This window comes from Pyrus communis, chromosome 13, assembly GCF_041283825.1.
Source record: "Pyrus communis isolate YQ-2024b chromosome 13, ASM4128382v1, whole genome shotgun sequence".
Lineage (NCBI taxonomy): Eukaryota > Viridiplantae > Streptophyta > Magnoliopsida > Rosales > Rosaceae > Pyrus > Pyrus communis.
In genome coordinates this window covers 27,008,645-27,027,662 of record NC_142577.1, presented here as the reverse complement: position 1 = coordinate 27,027,662, position 19,018 = coordinate 27,008,645, and the positions used below count along the sequence as shown (strand labels likewise).

Genomic DNA, 19,018 nt, shown 5'->3' with positions numbered 1-19,018 from the left:
GTTTCGGTCAAATATTTTCGGCGCTTCCGTGAAAGGTGAAAACCAAGCCACTCTCTCCTCTTGGGCCTAAGCCCATCGAAGCCCAAGAAGTTAATGAGAAATGGGCTTTAAAGCCCGTTGCGCCACTCTCCTTCTGGGCGTGGCGTTAGAAGTAAGCAGTCGTAAATATCAAGCAACTGCATGCTATAACTATACACAGAAATCTGCAGAAAGCAGGGCCTCCGAACTTTCAGAAGAAGAAACCAGAAGCTTCTGCTTCTCAGCGGTACGAGGTTCCACGATTCCTGTGCTCTGACTTGTTAGGAACAAAACGACGCCGCTCGCCTCCATTTCCCATCACCGAACAAAATGTCCCGGGATATCTACTCCGAGCGCCCCTTGTTCGGCGGCGCCATTACTAGCACCTTCCCTCTCAGATTCCAGGTCAGTTTTTGTGTGTGTGTGTGTGTATATATTGATTATTTTGGTCTTTGTTCTCGTAATTTTATTCCAAATTCTGCATCTTTTTGTTATTTTTCTGTCAAATTTGTAGGATGTGAGCAACATTCGGCAAGTTCCCGATCACCAGGTTCGTTAATATTGTTAACTGGTTTTACTACTTTTTTCAAATTTCGCTTCTTTTACTTAATTTCATGTTGTTGATTTTATTAATATGGTGGGTTTTTGAAGGAGGCGTTTGTGGACCCTGCCCGGGACGATAGCTTGATCTTTGAGCTCTTGGAATTCAAGTACGAAGTCGGCGACAATGGAAGCGCCAACTGGTTTCTTCAGGACCTTGCCACTGAGCAGGATGATGAGGGAAGCATGGTAAACCCTGAACCCTGAACCTTTGCAGCCTAATTTATCGGTTTTGCAATTGTATTTCAACGTTTTATTTTCGCAATTATTTCGTCAGGTGATCGAGCAGTCCGGCATAATTGAGGCCCTCGGATTGTGTTATGGAGACACGCCTGCTGTTGTTACAACTGCTGTTGGTCAAATGGTATGTGCAGTTTGGGTTCCGGGTTATATCGCTTTCGATTCATGCCATTCGTTTTAGGGAGCTATATCTCTGTGTTTTTCATCCTCGAATGTAGGCAATCTCCAAGGGGCGGCAGGGAAGAGATGCACAAAATATTGTGAGGGTATGTTTGTCTGTTGTGTTCTAAATTGTTTCAGAGTGCTACGCCAAGTTCACTTGGGCAAGTATGCTAACCAAGGTTTTATTGTTTGGATTGGGGCAGGTCTATTTGGCGAATCTGCGCCTTAAGGAAGTTAATACGGATGTGCTGATTACTGCATATGAGCCCGTTCATATAAAGTAAGTTTCCACAAAAATTTGATGTTTGTTCTTGACTGTAACTTATTTTGAGTCTTTCATCTAGATACAATAGAAACTTGTCTCTTGGAAACATGATAATCGTGGATGTCCGTTTATTTTGATTGAGATTTTGACGAGTATGTATGTATGAAATATCTGATATGAATGACACTACCTCCTGATTGCACCATACCCTTTAGATGTCGTGTATGCCTTCTTACGTGAGTTTGCAATATACTTTAATCTGCTGCTTATTTCCGTTAAGCAACTAAAAAGGGGAAATTACATCCTACATTGTTAATCCATTGGACGCCTCAAGAAATACAGGTCCCTCCCGATGAGCCTTCCCTGGTTTTCATTTAGTACTTCATATAATCTTCGTGTCATCTCGTCTGTAAGCAGTTTGGTTGAGTCAATCTATCTGAAAATCTGCCAAATGCAAATAATTAGTGCATAGCTTCCCCTTTTTATGTTATCATGATCGTGTATGATGGTAGAAAAGAATACGGTTGCTATGAAAGGATTTGAGTCTGCTCCGGTTGAATTCATTCAGGTCAAAAATTGAAAATATATGCATTTTAATAAGTCTTATGTGTCGATAATTTGTGACTTGTGCATTCTATGACATTGATGTGGTTATGTTATTTTGGTTGCAGTCCTTTGAGCGAAAGTGCAAACACCGTGGGGGCTGGTTTTGCGGTACCTGCAGTACAATCTGGGCATATGCCGTTAGCAGAGGTCTTTAAACTCGCCGTCTCTAGCTTCAGAGTCAATGACTGGAATCTTTTTTGTTCTGCTGCCTGAGATGTATTGTGTGTTCATATCTGCAGACTGCAGTAGTACTTTTAAGAGAAGGTGAAACTCTAAATTAGGATAAGATGGGTTTTTGGAAGAGGCATGGGTTGTGACATTTTGTAGTTTGTTTTCTATTTCCCTTTTGGGCTTCTATGAATTCAAGTTTTCTTCCGATCACAAAAAGTTCAAATTACAGACCATCTATAAAATTGATGTTGGGCTGGGCTTCGCATTTGATTGACAACCAAGCAATAACGTTTATCGTGAATTATGTATGAACATAGATAAACTACGTCCTCTGGAACCTAATTTTAGTCTCACTATGACTTATGTAACTTAAAAGTCACTTCTTTACATTTGAAATTCAAAAACAGCTTCAATTTGCCTCCTGAAACTTGATTTTGATCCCATTTTGTCCCCTCAAGTTCGAAAGTCATCTCGATAAATTTCAAAATCCGCTCCACATTGCTTTAGATCTGTTAATTTCTATGTGGGTTTGAATTGGTTTGCCGTTCTAATCAAATTCTTTTTTATTTTTGGCATCTCTTCAGTTTCTTTTAAACTAAATATTCTATGATTTTTGTATGTTAACGCATAATGGAGGTTTATAATCAAGTTTATCATACAAGTGGCATGTCCTATTGGGTATTAGATTCCACATATGTTTTAGGAGGCAACTTATAAGTTTAAGCAAAAAGAGAGAGTCTACGAGTCAAATGAATGAATTTTAAGTTTCAAGAAGTAAAGTTGTGACTTTTGAGTTACAAAGACAAAATGAAATCAAAATGGAGTTCTAAGGGTGTAACTACAAATAAGTCATGAAAGTACTATTGTTTAACTTTTTATAACATAGTAATAAAAAGTTAAACAGTTTTACACCTTGACCTCTTGAGGCAAGATTTTGGATCAATCACTGCACCACAAGGACCACGAAATTATTTTGGCTTATTATTGATATTATTATAACTTTGATCATGTAACCACCACGAGGTGGTTGAGAGATTAGAGACGAATTTCAGACCCATATTCTATACATCACGTGCTTAATTCAATTTCTTAGTGCTAGTAAATGGTGACTAGAGGAGGCTGAAATGCCTCAGTGAGTCTTTTAGCCTTCCCGAAAGATGGACTCTGCCGATGTCTTTTTTTTTTAAACAAATAATACTTTGATTATGTGAAAATCAGTTAACTTGTCAACGAAATTAATAATGAATACATAATTCGTTGCTCCGACAATTTAACATTGATACATCATCGATTATTGACATACTTTTCATAGTATTGATAATATCGAAACTTTACATAATTATTGATGCGTTGTTAGCAATAATCTACATATGATTGCACGGTACCAGACTATGTGACCCAAATTTTCCTCAAGAGACAAAATAAGAGAAAAACTCAGGAGAAAATGTTAAGGAGATCACATATGTGTAGTGTCAGTGTAACTTTCACTTTGGCAAAATATATACCAAGTCAATCACGTGGCGGGCAGCTAGTTTGAATTATGAACTGAGTGGGGCCAAAAGCATACAATATGGCTGCCCTCCCTCCCACTGTATTTTGTTTTCATACTTTAGAGATGATGACTAATTTGTTGAAATTATTGGTTGTCAAATTTGCCCAATTCACATCATATCATTGCAAAATCTTATAATCTAGATACGATAAGTGTGACAATGACATAAAATATCAGGATTTATTATCTTTAAGTTTTGCCATACATTGTGTGAATAAATCAAGAAACCAAACTCCTTTCCCACACAAAGAAAGGGGACGCTAGTCCAATTTACAAATTTTGGACGGTGGCTTTAGCTTGGTGAGGTATAGTTTTTCTTTATTCAATCAAAATACATCTAAAATAAGCGTGATTTTGAAGAAAAACTTATGGAGGAATGTAAAACTTTACAATTGAGATGTGATAAAATAAAAAATCACTACGATTTTTTTTTTATAAAACTTCACACCTACTCAACCAAAAGAAATTCCCCACCTCCTAGGCTAGCATGTCACTAAGTTAGAAATAATACGATGTTGTACGGATTAGCAGTGGACTGTTGCCCTATCATTTATCGATCGACTCGGCTGAAAAGGGACGATCACGTGTATTATCCAACTGATTCAAAAATTAAACGAAGACCCTATATTTTGGCTGTATATACCCAACTCTACTAGTTTTATCCCATTTTGAGAAATACTCTAATCATATAGTTTTACTGAAGTTTCTATTGCAAGTTAAGAGGCAATGAAAAAAGTAGTGTTTTCACACTCTATTTTATCTCTCATACGCTCTTGCTAATTTTTTTTCATGAATCTTCTTTGATTTATTCAATTTAACTGTCGAATTAGAAGGAGTGTGTAAGAGGCCAAACAAACGTGTGAGTAACACCATCAAAATAAAAAATGAATTAAGTTAAGGGATGTCAATGTCAAATTAGTGGCGAGCCAGGCCAATGAAAGCCCATCTGGCTTGATAACACATAAACATCATCTCGTATCCAAAAGAAAAGACATGATGTGACCCCAACTACCGCAACTTTTTTAACCTTATCTTAATACATTTTATTCCAAAATATTACAGTATTTAGATAACTTCCCCAAATCTTGCGAGAAAAGTAAGAAGGTAGAAAAAACAAAAAACCTCACAAATAATTCATAAACCTTTTTTTTGGTCAAACTATAATAGTACTGGATTCGTAATGAAACGTTACATCCTCAACAAGAGTAGTCGACTCTATCTTACTATGAGCATCCCCATTTGTTGATACAAAAGAAGTTACCGAGCGAGCTGCTTCGTGTCGAAGGTAATACCATAAAATTAGGAGGACAAGCAGATTCCAATTGTTTGAGTCCTATGTTGGTGTTTCCTGCCCACCCACTAACTCCGGCAAAAAGACTCAAGAAGGAAAGTAATTTGTATGACACATTACACCGTAATAGTGATGATTCGTGCCAATAACTTCAAGACATCTAACAATTACATACATGTTCTTGTATTATTTACAGGAGACACCATGTGGCAGTGCACTTGTATCATCTCGAGGAGGAGAAAGACATTCCATTGACTATTGTAATTTAAAATTTTTAATTTATTAAATAACTTATTAATTAATAATATAATAACTTATTAATTTATAATATCTTTATATAAACTAAAATCTTTAGAATATATTAGAATGCCCATTTCTCTTTTGTAAGTTTGTAATATCAATGTGTGTGTTTTTTACGACTGAATGTGATTTAGTAGCATTATCAGAGTGTTAATGCTTAAGGGTTTAATTCTCAACAAAAATATCTAAATTATATCTTGGAGTACAAAAACTTTAATTCTCAGAATTCTCAGAATTAAATGTTGTTTAGATAACATGTTTTACAGGAAGTTAATTTTGAGTCATATCACATGTGATTTCAAACTAAGGTCATTGACTATGTGATAGAAGAATTTGCATGCATTTACGTAGTATATTTTTCTCCACTTATTACCGGCTGAGGAGTTCAATACTTTCTTATGACTAATGTATCATGTAGTTTACTTTAAATCTTTTCTTCCAAAAATTGTTACCTGCATCCCTTGAAATCGTAGTGTGCAAAGCTTGGGACATATTTCAAATTACAAAGTGAAACACCTCGAGGATAGAACAATATATAAAATATATGGGTTTAAACAATTATTGGACCCATACCTCAGTCGTGCTCACAGATATACTTTTACCGACACAGGCACAGCTGTGAATCGTGATATGGTTTCTTTAGTTTATTATGGTCAATTCCTTTCTCACGATGGAGACGGTAATTAGATTAATTATCATTATTGTTATTATTTTACTTATTGCACCATGCAACCAAACACATCAACACTTCCCATACATCCCATGTTCAACCGGCAAAAGTCATATACAAACACTAATGATATGGGGTTTTTCTTTAAATAATGAATTTATGGTTGACTGTATTTTTTTATACGTGCGATAATAAGAGGAACAGAGGAATCAAACTTCAAATTACGAGGGTGATTATTCTTAATTAAGTGTTACTGAGTTATAATTGTTTACATGGTCTTGTTTTGGATGAACCAAGTTTAGAACCAAAAATTCGATACCTTACCCCCGAATCATAATTTAATTTGTTGCCCTTGAATTGGACATCACAGTATCACACCAATCACTGCTTTGACACAGGAGACAATAATCTCTATGAAACCGCAAATTCTAGACCGATCTATTGCTTTCCATCACAAGTTCATAACACTGCCTCTTTTGTCAAATTTGTATCTTGTACGATTTTGAAACTTGTGTTCAGAATTTTAAATTGAGTTGACTGCTATATGAATTTGCATATCAGTGTATTTTCAAAGTCGATGTGAGTGAGAGACTCATAAATATGAATGGTCAAGGTCGGTCGGCATTTGCATGCACGGCGTATTCTACCACGGCTGATAGTATTTTGTACGTAAAGAAAATTGGACGGTGAAAAGTTGAAGCATGCAGCTGTCCTCTCTGCTGACAGAGACCATAAAATTATGAAAGCACCACAAAGATGGAAAGGATATCAGAAGGAGGAGACCCGTCGCACAGTTTCTAGCTACCAACAAGGCAACCAGCTACTAAAACTAGGTAAGGTCACCGCAAGCAATAGCTGTGGAATGACCCACAAATATTCATCAATACATTTCTTTCTGTGCATAGTACGGAAAAGTGCTTATTGGATTCTTCAAGTTGGTTAAGCTGCTTAAAATAGTGCACTCATGATTAATTACATGATCCCAATAACCTGTCATTCAGTACTTCATTCTTTCCCTTCATTTTATTTTGGATTAATATTGTGCATGCGTGCACAACTGTCATTCCATATCTTTCTAGCTAGCTAATATTCTTCTAATCATAGAAAAGAAATTCATCTATGCATGCTAAGAAGGTAATTGTTTAAATATAATTATCATCAGTCTACACACAGACGGGTTGTAACTACATTATTCTGCATAGGGTTCTCATTGTGTATATGCACATGATAGCTTTTTCTCACTCCTTTCCAATCCGCAAGTTCCAATCCTTTTGTTCGAAATTTCTTCGTTCATATCGAACCGCTTGAGAATCAAATCATGTTCCACAAGACCCTATATCAGCTATACATCCTCTTGCATTTATGCCGGCGACGTCGTTAGTCCTATGGGTGTTGGCTTATGTAGATAAATAATGATGAATGAACTGTGGCATTCCACTCACCGCCAATGCTTAAGGATTTCGTCAAAAAGAATGGAATGTTGCTTCGATATGCTGAATGTGTTAGATCTCATACAAAAGCAAGTTCTTTATTAAATAGAAATTCGAATTTGAGACCTCGTTTGATATTAAAAAGAAAGATGGCAATGGATTAAGAATGTGTTAGTGTGTGACATGATTTGTGAGAATCAATTGCCCCGCAGTTGGTCATTAACAAATGGCTCATGCATAAACAATTGATGCTACTTAATTAGCATGCCCACTTGGACAACACAAAAGGCCATAAACTGGAATTTTTTAAACCAGAGTCTTTATTTTTTGCCAAGAATTTGAGTATAAAGGCAAGAGATATTAAATCCATGGTGCTTATAATATGTTTGGATATGAATTGAATTGTATCTTTTGAAAAAAAAAAAAAGAGGGACTGGCTTGGCCTAAAAGAGGACGAAAATGATTTATTTATAGCTCGGCCAACCACCAACATTCCGACAAATTTGTTTATATGATTGAATCTGATGAGCTAGCCTGTGTGGAGGGTAAGCTATCTTCATCACCCTCATGAATATGATAGCCAGGTACGTAGCAAGGCACGTGATTTCTTAGGCAATCATCGTCAGGTATTAATCCCATTGGTTTCTTTCGATAGCCCTTCAACGGTGTGGATTCAATATTGTGATGTTGGAGAGAGAGATTAGAACCTACGATACAGGTGGGCAAATTTTTTTTGGATAATGCCACCTTTTTTTTAGGGTAATACTAGGTAGACCAAAATTTTAAACTAAATTTGCAAACTAAATAATGTGTCACTAATAGGAAATAAGCAAATCAACACTTAAATAATAATCCAATCATCAACAACCACAACATTTGGTTACCAAATTTAGTTAAAATTTGTTCTATCCAGCATTACCCTTTTCTAAAAGTAATAATTCTTATGTTTTTGTCCATTATACTCTGACATGCATGTGTAGAAATTGAACAAAGTTGGGGTTCCAACATAAAAATATGGGAAGTAGCTTAACCACTTATAAGCCCATGCAATGTCTCTCCTCCTATCAATGGGGGATTCATTCTCAACACCTCATTCACGTGTGGCGAATTTTCATGCTTAACATGTGAATAACATAACGGGATAATATGGAGCCCGTGTGGCTGTTTGGCTTCACACGTGGGACGACCTGCTCTGGTACCGTGAAGAAAGTTGGGGTTCCATCATAAAACCAATTAGCAATATAGAGAGTAGCCCAACCTCTTATAAGCCCATGCAATGTCCCTCCTCCCATCAATGTGGGACTCATTCTCAACATAAATAAGTATTTGAAATGCAAAAAAAAATTGAATTTATGCACAACATATAAAAAAATATTTGAAAAAAAAGTGTAAGAATTACATGTAAAAATTTCTACTTCCACGAGAAGAAGCTGAGTCTAATTTATTTTCTTATATATATGTGTGTGCGCGCGTGCGCGCGCGCATGTGTAAAGAGCTTGATAGTGCTATTTTTGTCACAACCATTTTGGTATTTGTAATTTATTATTTTACAATGGTGTTTGGTTTTAACCTCAAGATAAGAGAAAAGATGTAATTGAAATAAACTTATATTATAATACATGATTTAATTTTTTTAATTATAAATGTTATTTTATACTAATCAACACTAAGTGGAGGAAAAAGGATCTAAACATGAGACGCAACAAATTAAAAAAGATAAACCCTAATCATTAAAACAATTCACCATTTATAAAACATAATAGAAATTAATATAATAAAATAATAATTGATTAATTAATTAAGTTGGGTGCAGAAAAGTAAATGTCTTGGGATACTAATGAAATGACCAGGCACTGGCTAGTTAGTGCTAGTCATCATAGTATTAGCATTCAAGTTTAATTAGTTTACTACAAGTTAATCAGACGTGAAAGATAATGATCGATCGATCTCTCAATTCAATTGTCATTATCGAATGCCAATTGGTTTTATTTCCATTTACGTGTAAAGATTTATTTAGTTTCTACGTACATATGTATGATTACTATCTGCTGGATAGGTTTGTTGGTTGTTGAAATGTAATTGTTCCTGCTTCCGATTTATGTTCTTTTTTTCTTCTCTTTGCTCCCTTTTAAGTAACACTAATTGACTATTAGGTGTGTTAAGCACATCGCTTGAGATCTACAATGTTCTAAAGTTCAAATCCTCAAGAAAAAAATTGAGATAAAGATTAAATTACTTCGCGAACACTATGACATTTATGTGTGCTAGCCCCAATATTCATCAAAAGTAGTCACGATACACTCTACTGAGATATTATATATATGTTATAATTTATTTGTAACCTTCTCATATATTTATATTCTGCTAAAAATACCTGTTACTTGGCAGTGATGCAAAATCATATAGATGCATTATGTAACAATTACAGCAACAAAAAAGTATTATCTTACTAAGTCGGGTTGGCTATATGAATACTAGAACATCATTGCGCATAGTTTTGTGCCAAATCTTTCATTAGTTCTAAGTACTCTATGCATTTTTTTAGAGTTTCTTTCCAAGTCTTCATAGGTTTTCTTCTATCCCTCTTTCTCTGAGCTTCTGTCTCATAATTGCATCTTTTAACCGCAATATCTGTAGATTTTCGATTCACATATCCAAACCACCTTAACAAATTTTAGAGATCATCTTCCGTTTGATTTAGTTCAAAACGATCAATACATAGAATCATTAAGCAAATTTCAGAATTTGAACGTTGAAAACATAGTCCTTGAGTCATGAGGACCAAATATCTTGTGCAACGTGGCTCACATGTATTGAATAGAGAACACCAAAACTGTAGGGTATATTTATGTAGGGACACAAGCCTCTGCATTATGGCGTTTGAAATAAAGTTAATTAATTATTGAGTATCCTATTCTTTAACATAAAGATAACTTTATTATTCTTATCATACATATATGTTTATCCTTGGTTGTTTTAGTTGATAGTTTAGAGCTTTAAGTGGTATATGTAGCGATCGCGAGTCTCTGCATTTAGACGTTTGAATAAGTTAATTAATTATTGATTATCCCATTGTTTACTATAAAGATAACTTTATTCTTCTTATCATGTATTATTACATGCCATATATGCATGCTTCAACTATATGTAAAATTTTAACGAAGTCACAGTTTTTTTACAGCTCGTATATTAATCCTTTATGTGTGTTTGATAAATGTAATATTTGGAACTTTACTATGGTATATTATTATCCATTTATTGTTAGAAGATCCTCGAGGAGGTGGCATAAAATGGTGGAAAGTGGGAACCCTATTTCCAAAGGCAAAGGGCAAAGGTGCAAAGGCAAAACTGCAATGATTACATGAATGCGATTGGAGCCACTGGATAATCTTTTTCCTCTTTAAATTACCAATCAGTCTATTAGGGTTTTAAGAAATGTTAAGGGAATTTTCTTAAATGTGAGATTTTTTACAGATTCTTTACTATACTTCACAGTTTAACTTTAATTTTATTGTTAATATTATAAAATATTATGTAAAAGATTTAAGCAGATAAAGAATTCATAAAAAATCATACTTTCAAGAGGGCTCCTTAATCTTTCTACGGGGATTTTGACTTGGAAGAGTGGGTCCCCACCTGCGGCCACCACCTTCTTCATGAATTGAATGGTAAAGAGCACCACACGTGGAGTCTGAATCAAGGAACTGTCCAACCACAATAAAAAGGACACAACTCAGCAAATTTAATTTATATTTTTGGTAGGAAATCAAACGAAAAAAAAAATGAGAAACGTCCAAAGTTGCAAACAAACTCTCATCCTTCTAATGAATGAAAGCAATAATTTCAATGGAGAAAACTATTGTTTTTAAGAAAAAAAGAGCGGTAATATTCCAAGAATTATAGAACCAAGTTCATGCAGAGATAGAACATGATCAATAAATAAAAATAAATTTTAACGAAAAACTTCCGGTACTGTTTATTTTAACGAAAAATCATATTTTTACACTAAAAAGTCAATCATGGTACTATTTATTTTATCATTTATTTTGTCCTTATCATTAAAACTCAAAGTTTTCAAGCCCTTTTCATTAGTTTTCCTTAAATAAAAAATATTTTATCATAATGGTAAGAAACATCAATATATATGTAGAACAAACATGATAAAATTTGGATCATTAATATATATGTAGAACAAACATGATAATAAAAAATATTTTAAATTGTAATTGAATGATTCAACCATTAATCGTTCAAGTATTCTTTCAAGGATCATCTCTTATGTCTCATCTCACAAGGCGTCCCTCAAACTTATTTGATGAATTCTTCAATACAATCGGATTGTTAGATTATTAAAATAATTATTTTGGCCAATCCTTAACGTCATATCGTGACGAATCTAAATGTAAATCTGAAATAATTGGGTAATTATAAAAAATAAACAACTTAAAACAAAGAGAGAAAATTGTTCTTTATAATATGCATGTATATATATTTTAGATTTTTATTATGGATCGTAGGCCAACCATATAATTCCCACTCATTATTTTTGTTGCTTAAAGCTTGCCTGGCCTCTTCCCTTGAGTCTTGACCCTTATCCTTTCTTTTCTGTTCTCTTCTCTTCTCTCTCTCTCTCTCTCTCAAACAAAAGAGAGAAAAAAACAACTCAACTCAACAGCTGCTGAGCTGCCACCTTCCCCCTTCTGCAAAGAATTTCATGCTCCACAGTCCACACGAGAGAGACCCACTAGGCCAGGCCAGGCCACCACAAATTGATAGAAATTGCGCTGCTGGGTCAGCTTTCTACAGTTGTTTGTACCAGGAGAAACCAAGGAATAAAAATAAAAATAAAAAAAAAAAATAAAAAAATAGTGAGTGATCGATCGTCCCCTCCATATGATCATGGAAGCAGATAATGGGATCCGCTGCAGGCCCAATTTTCCACTACAATTCCTCGACAAAACCAACCAAGTCGATGACGATCCAGAACCAGCCGCTGCATGCTCTACTGTCGCCGATCCCGGTTCAGACCCCAACAGAACCGGTTCCTCAATTCAAGAACAACAACCCAGTAACAAGAAGCCTCCCCCGAAGAGGACATCCACCAAAGACAGGCACACGAAAGTCGACGGGCGGGGCCGCCGCATCCGCATGCCCGCCACGTGCGCAGCTAGGGTTTTCCAGCTCACGCGGGAGCTAGGGCACAAGTCCGACGGTGAGACCATCGAGTGGCTCCTTCAGCAGGCCGAGCCTTCTGTCATCGCCGCCACCGGAACCGGCACTATTCCCGCCAATTTCACATCCCTCAACATCTCGCTCAGGAGCTCCGGGTCCAGCATGTCGGCGCCGTCGCACTACTTGAGGACTAACGCGAGTAATTATTACTTCAACTCCAACAACTTCGGAGCAGCTGCGCCCACCTCGCAATTGGGTACGGCGGAGCACTCGCAGCGCGGAAGGATTTTGTTTCCCGGTGCAGGGTTAATGTCGTCTGAGAGTTCGCCTCCGTCGTCGATGTTGTGGAATTTCAATAATTCTGGCAACGATAATATAAGTAATAATACAATGTTGGAAGCCAAGCAAGAGTTAGGTGATCATCATCAGGCTGTTACTCTCGATGAGGCAAGTAGTATGGCGAGAAAGAGAATTCGGCCGGAGCAAGATTTGTTATCCGCGAGCACAGGTTCAATTCCTGCGAGTCAAAATACAATTCCGGCTACATTTTGGATGGTGGCAAATAATAACCCTAGTAATAGCCAAGGGAGTATTCACCACGAACACATTAATTCCATTAATCCCATGTGGACAATTCCGACAGTTGGTAACGCCGGCAATATGTATCGAGGGCCCGTGGCTGGCGGTGGCCACGGCTTGCATTTTATGAATTTCGCTTCTCCATTGGCTATATTGCCTGGCCAACAATTGGGTACGGGGTCAATTACAACAACTCAAGGCGCCGCCGACAGCCACTTGGGAATGATGGCCGCGCTCAACGCATATCGGCCTATTCTTGGCGGGGTAGCCATGGAGTCTCCTGCGAATGGGCAGCATCCGCACCAGGGAGCGGACGAGGGACATGATCGTAATACCAATGCTAGGTAGTCTCTATTAATTAATCCTTGCTAGGTTAAGTATTCCAACAAGAGTACTATGGTTTTTGGTACTTTTATTTTTGTTTTTTAGAATTAATAATTACTAGCTAGTTTCTTAATTAAGTGCATATATGTCCATTTTGCAGTGAAGGCGCAAGTTTGATTGCTTTGAATTTTGAGTTAATGTTGGATATTTGGTGTGAGTCAGCTAGTAAGAAGATTTTATCAGGGTTTTTTATTAGAGGAAAAATTTCGTTTATAATATAGGTGAACGACAATTGTGTTTTAATTACAAAAACGTATGGCGTGTTTTTTGGTATGATTGGACTGTAACCAATGTATAACTTCATCATGCATGCTTAAGTTGCTAATAACTATTATTTCAGAATATGTGTTGCCATAACATATTTGCCACGGATCGAGTTCAGGAAAGCCTACATGCATGCATTTCTGTCGTTACTAATGAATTAAGGCTAGCTCATTTGTTTTTCATCTTGGATCAGCATAAACTCGATCATAATCTGTTTCTGTAGAAACATTTGCTTCCCCCACTGAAAAGTTTGCATGTCTGATTATGACTGGCTAGACATATCTATGTATGATGTCCCACGATCATGAACTAGAGTTTTTCTAAAATACATCGGTATATGAGATGCACCAATGTTTGAACTGCTACATTGAGTTTATAGGAAAGCCTATGTGCATGTATTTCTGTCGTCGTTAATGAATTAAGGCTCTTCTCTTTATCCTGGATCAATCACTATAAACTCAGTCAATGATCATATAAGGCTCTTTGTATCTTTCTTTCATTGATCAAAATCTGAAACTTTCAAGTATATATACTCCCAGTACATATATAGGATACACCATAGCATTGTAGAATTTTCACAAAACCTTTCATTGATCAAAATTTTATGAGCTGCTAAGAATCAGAAACATTTGTTTCCCTCACTGCAATATTGGACTTAAAAATTCTTTGAAAGAGTTTCCATGTCTGGTTCTGATTCGCTAGACATACGCATACATGATCTCCCACGATCATGAATTAATAATATGCATCATACTGCTACCCTGCCAGTAGCTACTGCAGTTGTGATTCAGGTTCCGTACGTAAGCCGGGCCAGGATGAAGGAGCCCCACGACGCCTAATCAGGTCGATCCGGACCCTTAATTAAGATGGCCGTACGCACTCGCTACTCACGTTTTATCAGCAAATGGTCAGATGGGAGAGCAATTTAAAGGCACGGGTACATTGTTAATGTGACGTCTTGTGTCAATGATACAACGGTATGTAAATAAAACCTTACACATGTATTTGTATCACTGATGCAAGACGCTACAGTAATGATGTACTCGTGAATTAGCCGACCATTGCCTGTAAATAAATTGACACCAATAATATACAGTGTTATTCGCTGACTTCTGCATGCATTTCTCCTCTTTCTGTAGAGACTTATTTGTTCGTATATAATTAAGGTCGTCGTCAGTGCTATCTTATGGTATATATAGAGATGGATCGATTGATGGATCAAATTAAGTGGCTAGCTAGCTTAGCTAGTACTGCATGTGGTCCTGCAGGACCATTTTCATTCATTGTATTGGTTAAGTGGCTAGCTAGGACATGGCAGATAGACGTTGATACTACTGCAGTTCTTCATGGAAATATATACATATATGCACATTTACAAGTGTGTGTATTAATTTGTCCTAGCTATATATGTTCCTATCTTAATTAACTCTTTTTTAACAAGCAATGACAGTGAGCGATCGATGTGAAACGTCGGTCGTGTAAGTTTGGTGATTTTAGCATTAGGACATGGGTTTGCTTTGCTTTTATGTTATAGCCAGCATGGTTGTCCATGACCCAACAACTTCAAATATGTATATTGTGTTTGATTCTATAAACAGTTACGACAAACCAAATTACAACATTTTTCTCCTACTTCTTCTTCTATTTTTTTCTATCAGCCTTGTCTTCTCTTTCTCTCCTCTTGTGTGTAACTCTATGTTGCCACCAATCTCGCGAAAAAATGCATGAGTTGACAAACCTTGACAGTCTTCAATATTACTCTCCAATTTCTTATGGCCACCCTCAAGCCTCTACATATCATAATAGTTGTTGGGATATGTTGGCATAAGCCTTCGGTAGATGTTGACAAAAATCAAAAAGTTTCTACCAGGTGCTTGACAAAATGATCCAATAAATTTTTTTTTTTTTTTTTTTTCAAAATCATAACCCCATTATTTGAAAACCTTGGCTTTGCCATACACATATGGCCGAGCGAATTATTGATTATTTTTCATGAATATATATTATATATTTACACACACACACACACACACACACACACACACACACATACATACACACACTTATTAGGTATATAAAATGTTCAAAGAGTTGTTGGATGCAAGTTGCAATCTTTTAAGCCAATTTTTAATTATTGAATTATAACTTGCATGATGTCATTATTGTATGATTGTTTTATTTCGTCTCAGTGTTCTTAAACAACCGTTTCATTTAGAGTTTAGGAATTTTTTTTTATTGAATAAAAACGATAATATTACTTTATTTTATAATAGAGCGAAAACTAGAGTTTTTGCATTAACATACCCAATTTAATTACAAAATATACTTGCTCCCGGGAACCTTGAACTAGCTCGCTTGGATCAATATATCTTTAGTTTTTTGGTTAAATCAAGCACTTAAAAAGATGAAACACATGTTAATTTGGCTAAATAATCGATATTTTACACACTCATATCTAAATTATAGAGAAGAAAATTCGAACTCGAATGTAAAAAAAGAGCATATAGCACTAAACTTAGACATGCAAGAGAGGAAACGCATGTTAATTTATTTGTTTCTTCTTCTTCAACAATTGATATGGTTTTCGTACTACGTATAATGAAGTACTGGTGTGAAAAATACACAAACATTATAGCCGAACAACTGAGACGTAGTATTGTAGTCATACCACAATTTATATTGAAATATAGAATAATATATATGAGTGTATGGCAAGAGGACTTTAAAATCTCCATACCACATTGGTAGGTAAGACGATTATTGCAGGCCCCGGTGGATATTATTGTTATTTAAGTAGCACCATATGCAAGCTCGCTGTGAAGATAAAATTGCCCATCATTGGAGCATCCAGATGCTTCACTATATTAGGGTAAAATCCTACCTAGCTAGTGATTCATACAGTGATTTTCATTTAACTGCAACACATGATGATAACGTCAAAAATGAATTGAGTGTTATTATACTCACCTTAATGTCTTATTTCTAGGGCTGGGTTGGGTTGGCAAACCGTGCCAAATTTCTTGTGCTACCTGCCAGCCACATATACATAATTACCAAAAATCAGTTACCGCTAGTCAACTGTCTTCTTGCGGTTGCCAAAAATCGGTTCAGCCAAAATTATTGGCTGATTCGGTTGGTAAATGGCACAACTGGTTGTTTGCATTGCATTGCATTATTGGTCCCTGGACTCTGATGAAATATATGCGTACATCTTCTAACTCCAAATAAGGGGATACAACAGAAAAAATTCATTTAAAAATAATAATGGAATGCAACAGTACTATGAATACCTAAGATATGCATAAAGCATCGCAATACAATAAATCCCCAAGAGAAGGGTTTCACAAATATTTACCTAAATTTGAAAGCTGATGATGAAGAAGAAGATTTATGGTAGAGAAAGCAGTTGGCCGGATGACAGGGAGGTGTGTGTTGAAGAGAAGAAGAAAATTGAGAGAAGGCTGCTAGAAGTCGTGCATATATTTTTTAAACCCTAAAACTAAGGAGTCATTTATTTTTGAAACCCTAAAACTGAGGAGTCAAACATTTAAAAAATACCTAAAATATCTAAATAGAAAGAGAAAAAAAAGAAATATATATAGGTAGGTGTGGCATACCACCGGCATACAAATCAATTACCAAAGGCATGCCATTAATTGTTGGTTCGGTAAAATGCCAACCCATTATGAAAAAATGCCAAAACTATACCATACCATTATAAGTCAACTGGTATGGTTCGGTCGGTAAATCGATTAATGGCAAAATTTCCCACCCCTACTTATTTCTCTACTCAAATTAGAGTGCTGATAAGTCCAATTGAGCCTCCACTCAACCCAAGGCCTCCCTTCCTGATTTTATTCCTGTTAGAATTCTAGAATATTGTCACCTTCCAGATCGTCAGCCGATTGCGACTCTCCTTCCTTCTCTCTCTTCAGACCCCCAACACAACCCCCTTCCCTCCCCCTTCCAAGTTTCACGAATTACAAGCCTCATGCTGCATTCGCAAATTTCATCCTCATATGCCCCATTTCCAAATTGGCGACAACCCAATCCCATCCCTCCAAGCCCAATTCCTTCTTCTCGTCTCCCATTTCATTTTTCAAAATTTAAATAATTATTTTATTATTCAAATGCTTTAAACTATTATATATTATTAAACTAGAGGAATATAAAATGGAGAAAATCCTTTTTTCTTTTTTTCTTTTTTCTTTTGGAGGAATTACAATAATTGTGAGGGATGGTGAATGGAGAAGAGAATCCCTCTTATTATTATTTTTTTAATTTTATTTATTTATTATTATTTTTTACTTTGGTCCTTAGATGGCATTTTAAGAGGATAAAATTGGTATGAAATTTTTATTAAAAAGTGAGTGTGGAGTTAAGACAGTTAGAGGTGAGTTCGTTAGCACTCGATAAATATTAAATATTAATGCTTCGATAAGTATGCGTGTGATTCGTTGTACTATACTTCTCTAATCATTGATATTTGAAAGGAATGTGTCTTCAAACCGTTTGAGCTTGCTGGCTATGCTTCTGGTTTGTTCTAATCCTATACTAAAATTCGGTATCGCTTGTAAATTTTTAAGGCCTCGTTAATATGTTGTCTATGATTAAATTAGAATTGATAACTTTTTAAATTCAAGATATATTAAAGATAGCGTAGAATGATTCTTTTCATTTTGAGAGGATTACAAGGGGGATACATATGAAGAAAATTTCTTCATTCTACTTAATTTTCTCCTTTCTAGTCCTACTATCTTGTGAGTATCCTAGTTTCAAGTCGGCCACAATTTTTTCATTTCTTCCTTTAGCATACATTGAAAATCATGATTTATTTATTCCAATTCAATTTTCTATATCAAACAACGCCTAAGAGACTAGAATAAGAATCTTAAACCAAAATGACAACAAAAAACCGAAAAATTCAAGAGCAAATAAATGGAAATCAACGTTGTCAACTAAATTAAAAATAGTCATGTATTTAATGTGACGTGCATGCATTTTGGATACTACATACAAAAATTTTAGGCCTTGCAGTGTACAGTGACAGTACAGTGCAGTGAAGCTGCCGTATCTCGGCCATGCCTCCCTCCTTCCATCGAGAGAAAATTTGAAGCTGAAGGAAGGTTATTAAATAAGGAAAACTAATGAAAATAATTTGAAAATTTTGAGTTTTAATGATAAGGATAGAATAAAGGGTAAAGTGAATAGTACCAAGATTGACTTTTTAGTGTAAAAATATGATTTTTCATTAAAATAAACAGTACCATGAGCTTTTCTTTTTGAATAATATGTGGAAACAGCACTGTTTACG

General features: G+C 35.7%; 2 protein-coding genes across 3 annotated transcripts; both read left to right on the top strand.

Moving 5' to 3' along the window:
- The first annotated feature begins 180 nt into the window (after window positions 1-180).
- On the top strand, window positions 181-2,278 carry LOC137738153 (uncharacterized). The gene is made up of 7 exons (XM_068477782.2): window positions 181-423; window positions 533-568; window positions 670-807; window positions 896-982; window positions 1,077-1,124; window positions 1,224-1,300; window positions 1,957-2,278. The coding sequence occupies exons 1-7, from the start codon at window positions 349-351 to the stop codon at window positions 2,102-2,104; spliced, it is 609 nt and encodes a 202-aa protein (XP_068333883.1). The 5' UTR covers window positions 181-348; the 3' UTR covers window positions 2,105-2,278.
- A 9,613-nt stretch (window positions 2,279-11,891) lies between these two features.
- LOC137737925 (transcription factor TCP15) lies at window positions 11,892-14,813 on the top strand. Of its 2 annotated transcripts, none has more exons than XM_088683250.1 (2): window positions 11,892-13,400; window positions 14,476-14,813. In XM_088683250.1, exons 1-2 carry the CDS (start codon window positions 12,199-12,201, stop codon window positions 14,567-14,569), a joined length of 1,296 nt encoding a protein of 431 aa, XP_088539376.1. In that variant the 5' UTR covers window positions 11,892-12,198; the 3' UTR covers window positions 14,570-14,813. The 2 variants fall into 2 exon arrangements, with proteins under 2 accessions (XP_088539376.1, XP_068333612.1); XM_068477511.2 differs by having other exon boundaries at window positions 11,898-13,400; window positions 14,473-14,813.
- The last annotated feature ends 4,205 nt before the right edge of the window (window positions 14,814-19,018 follow it).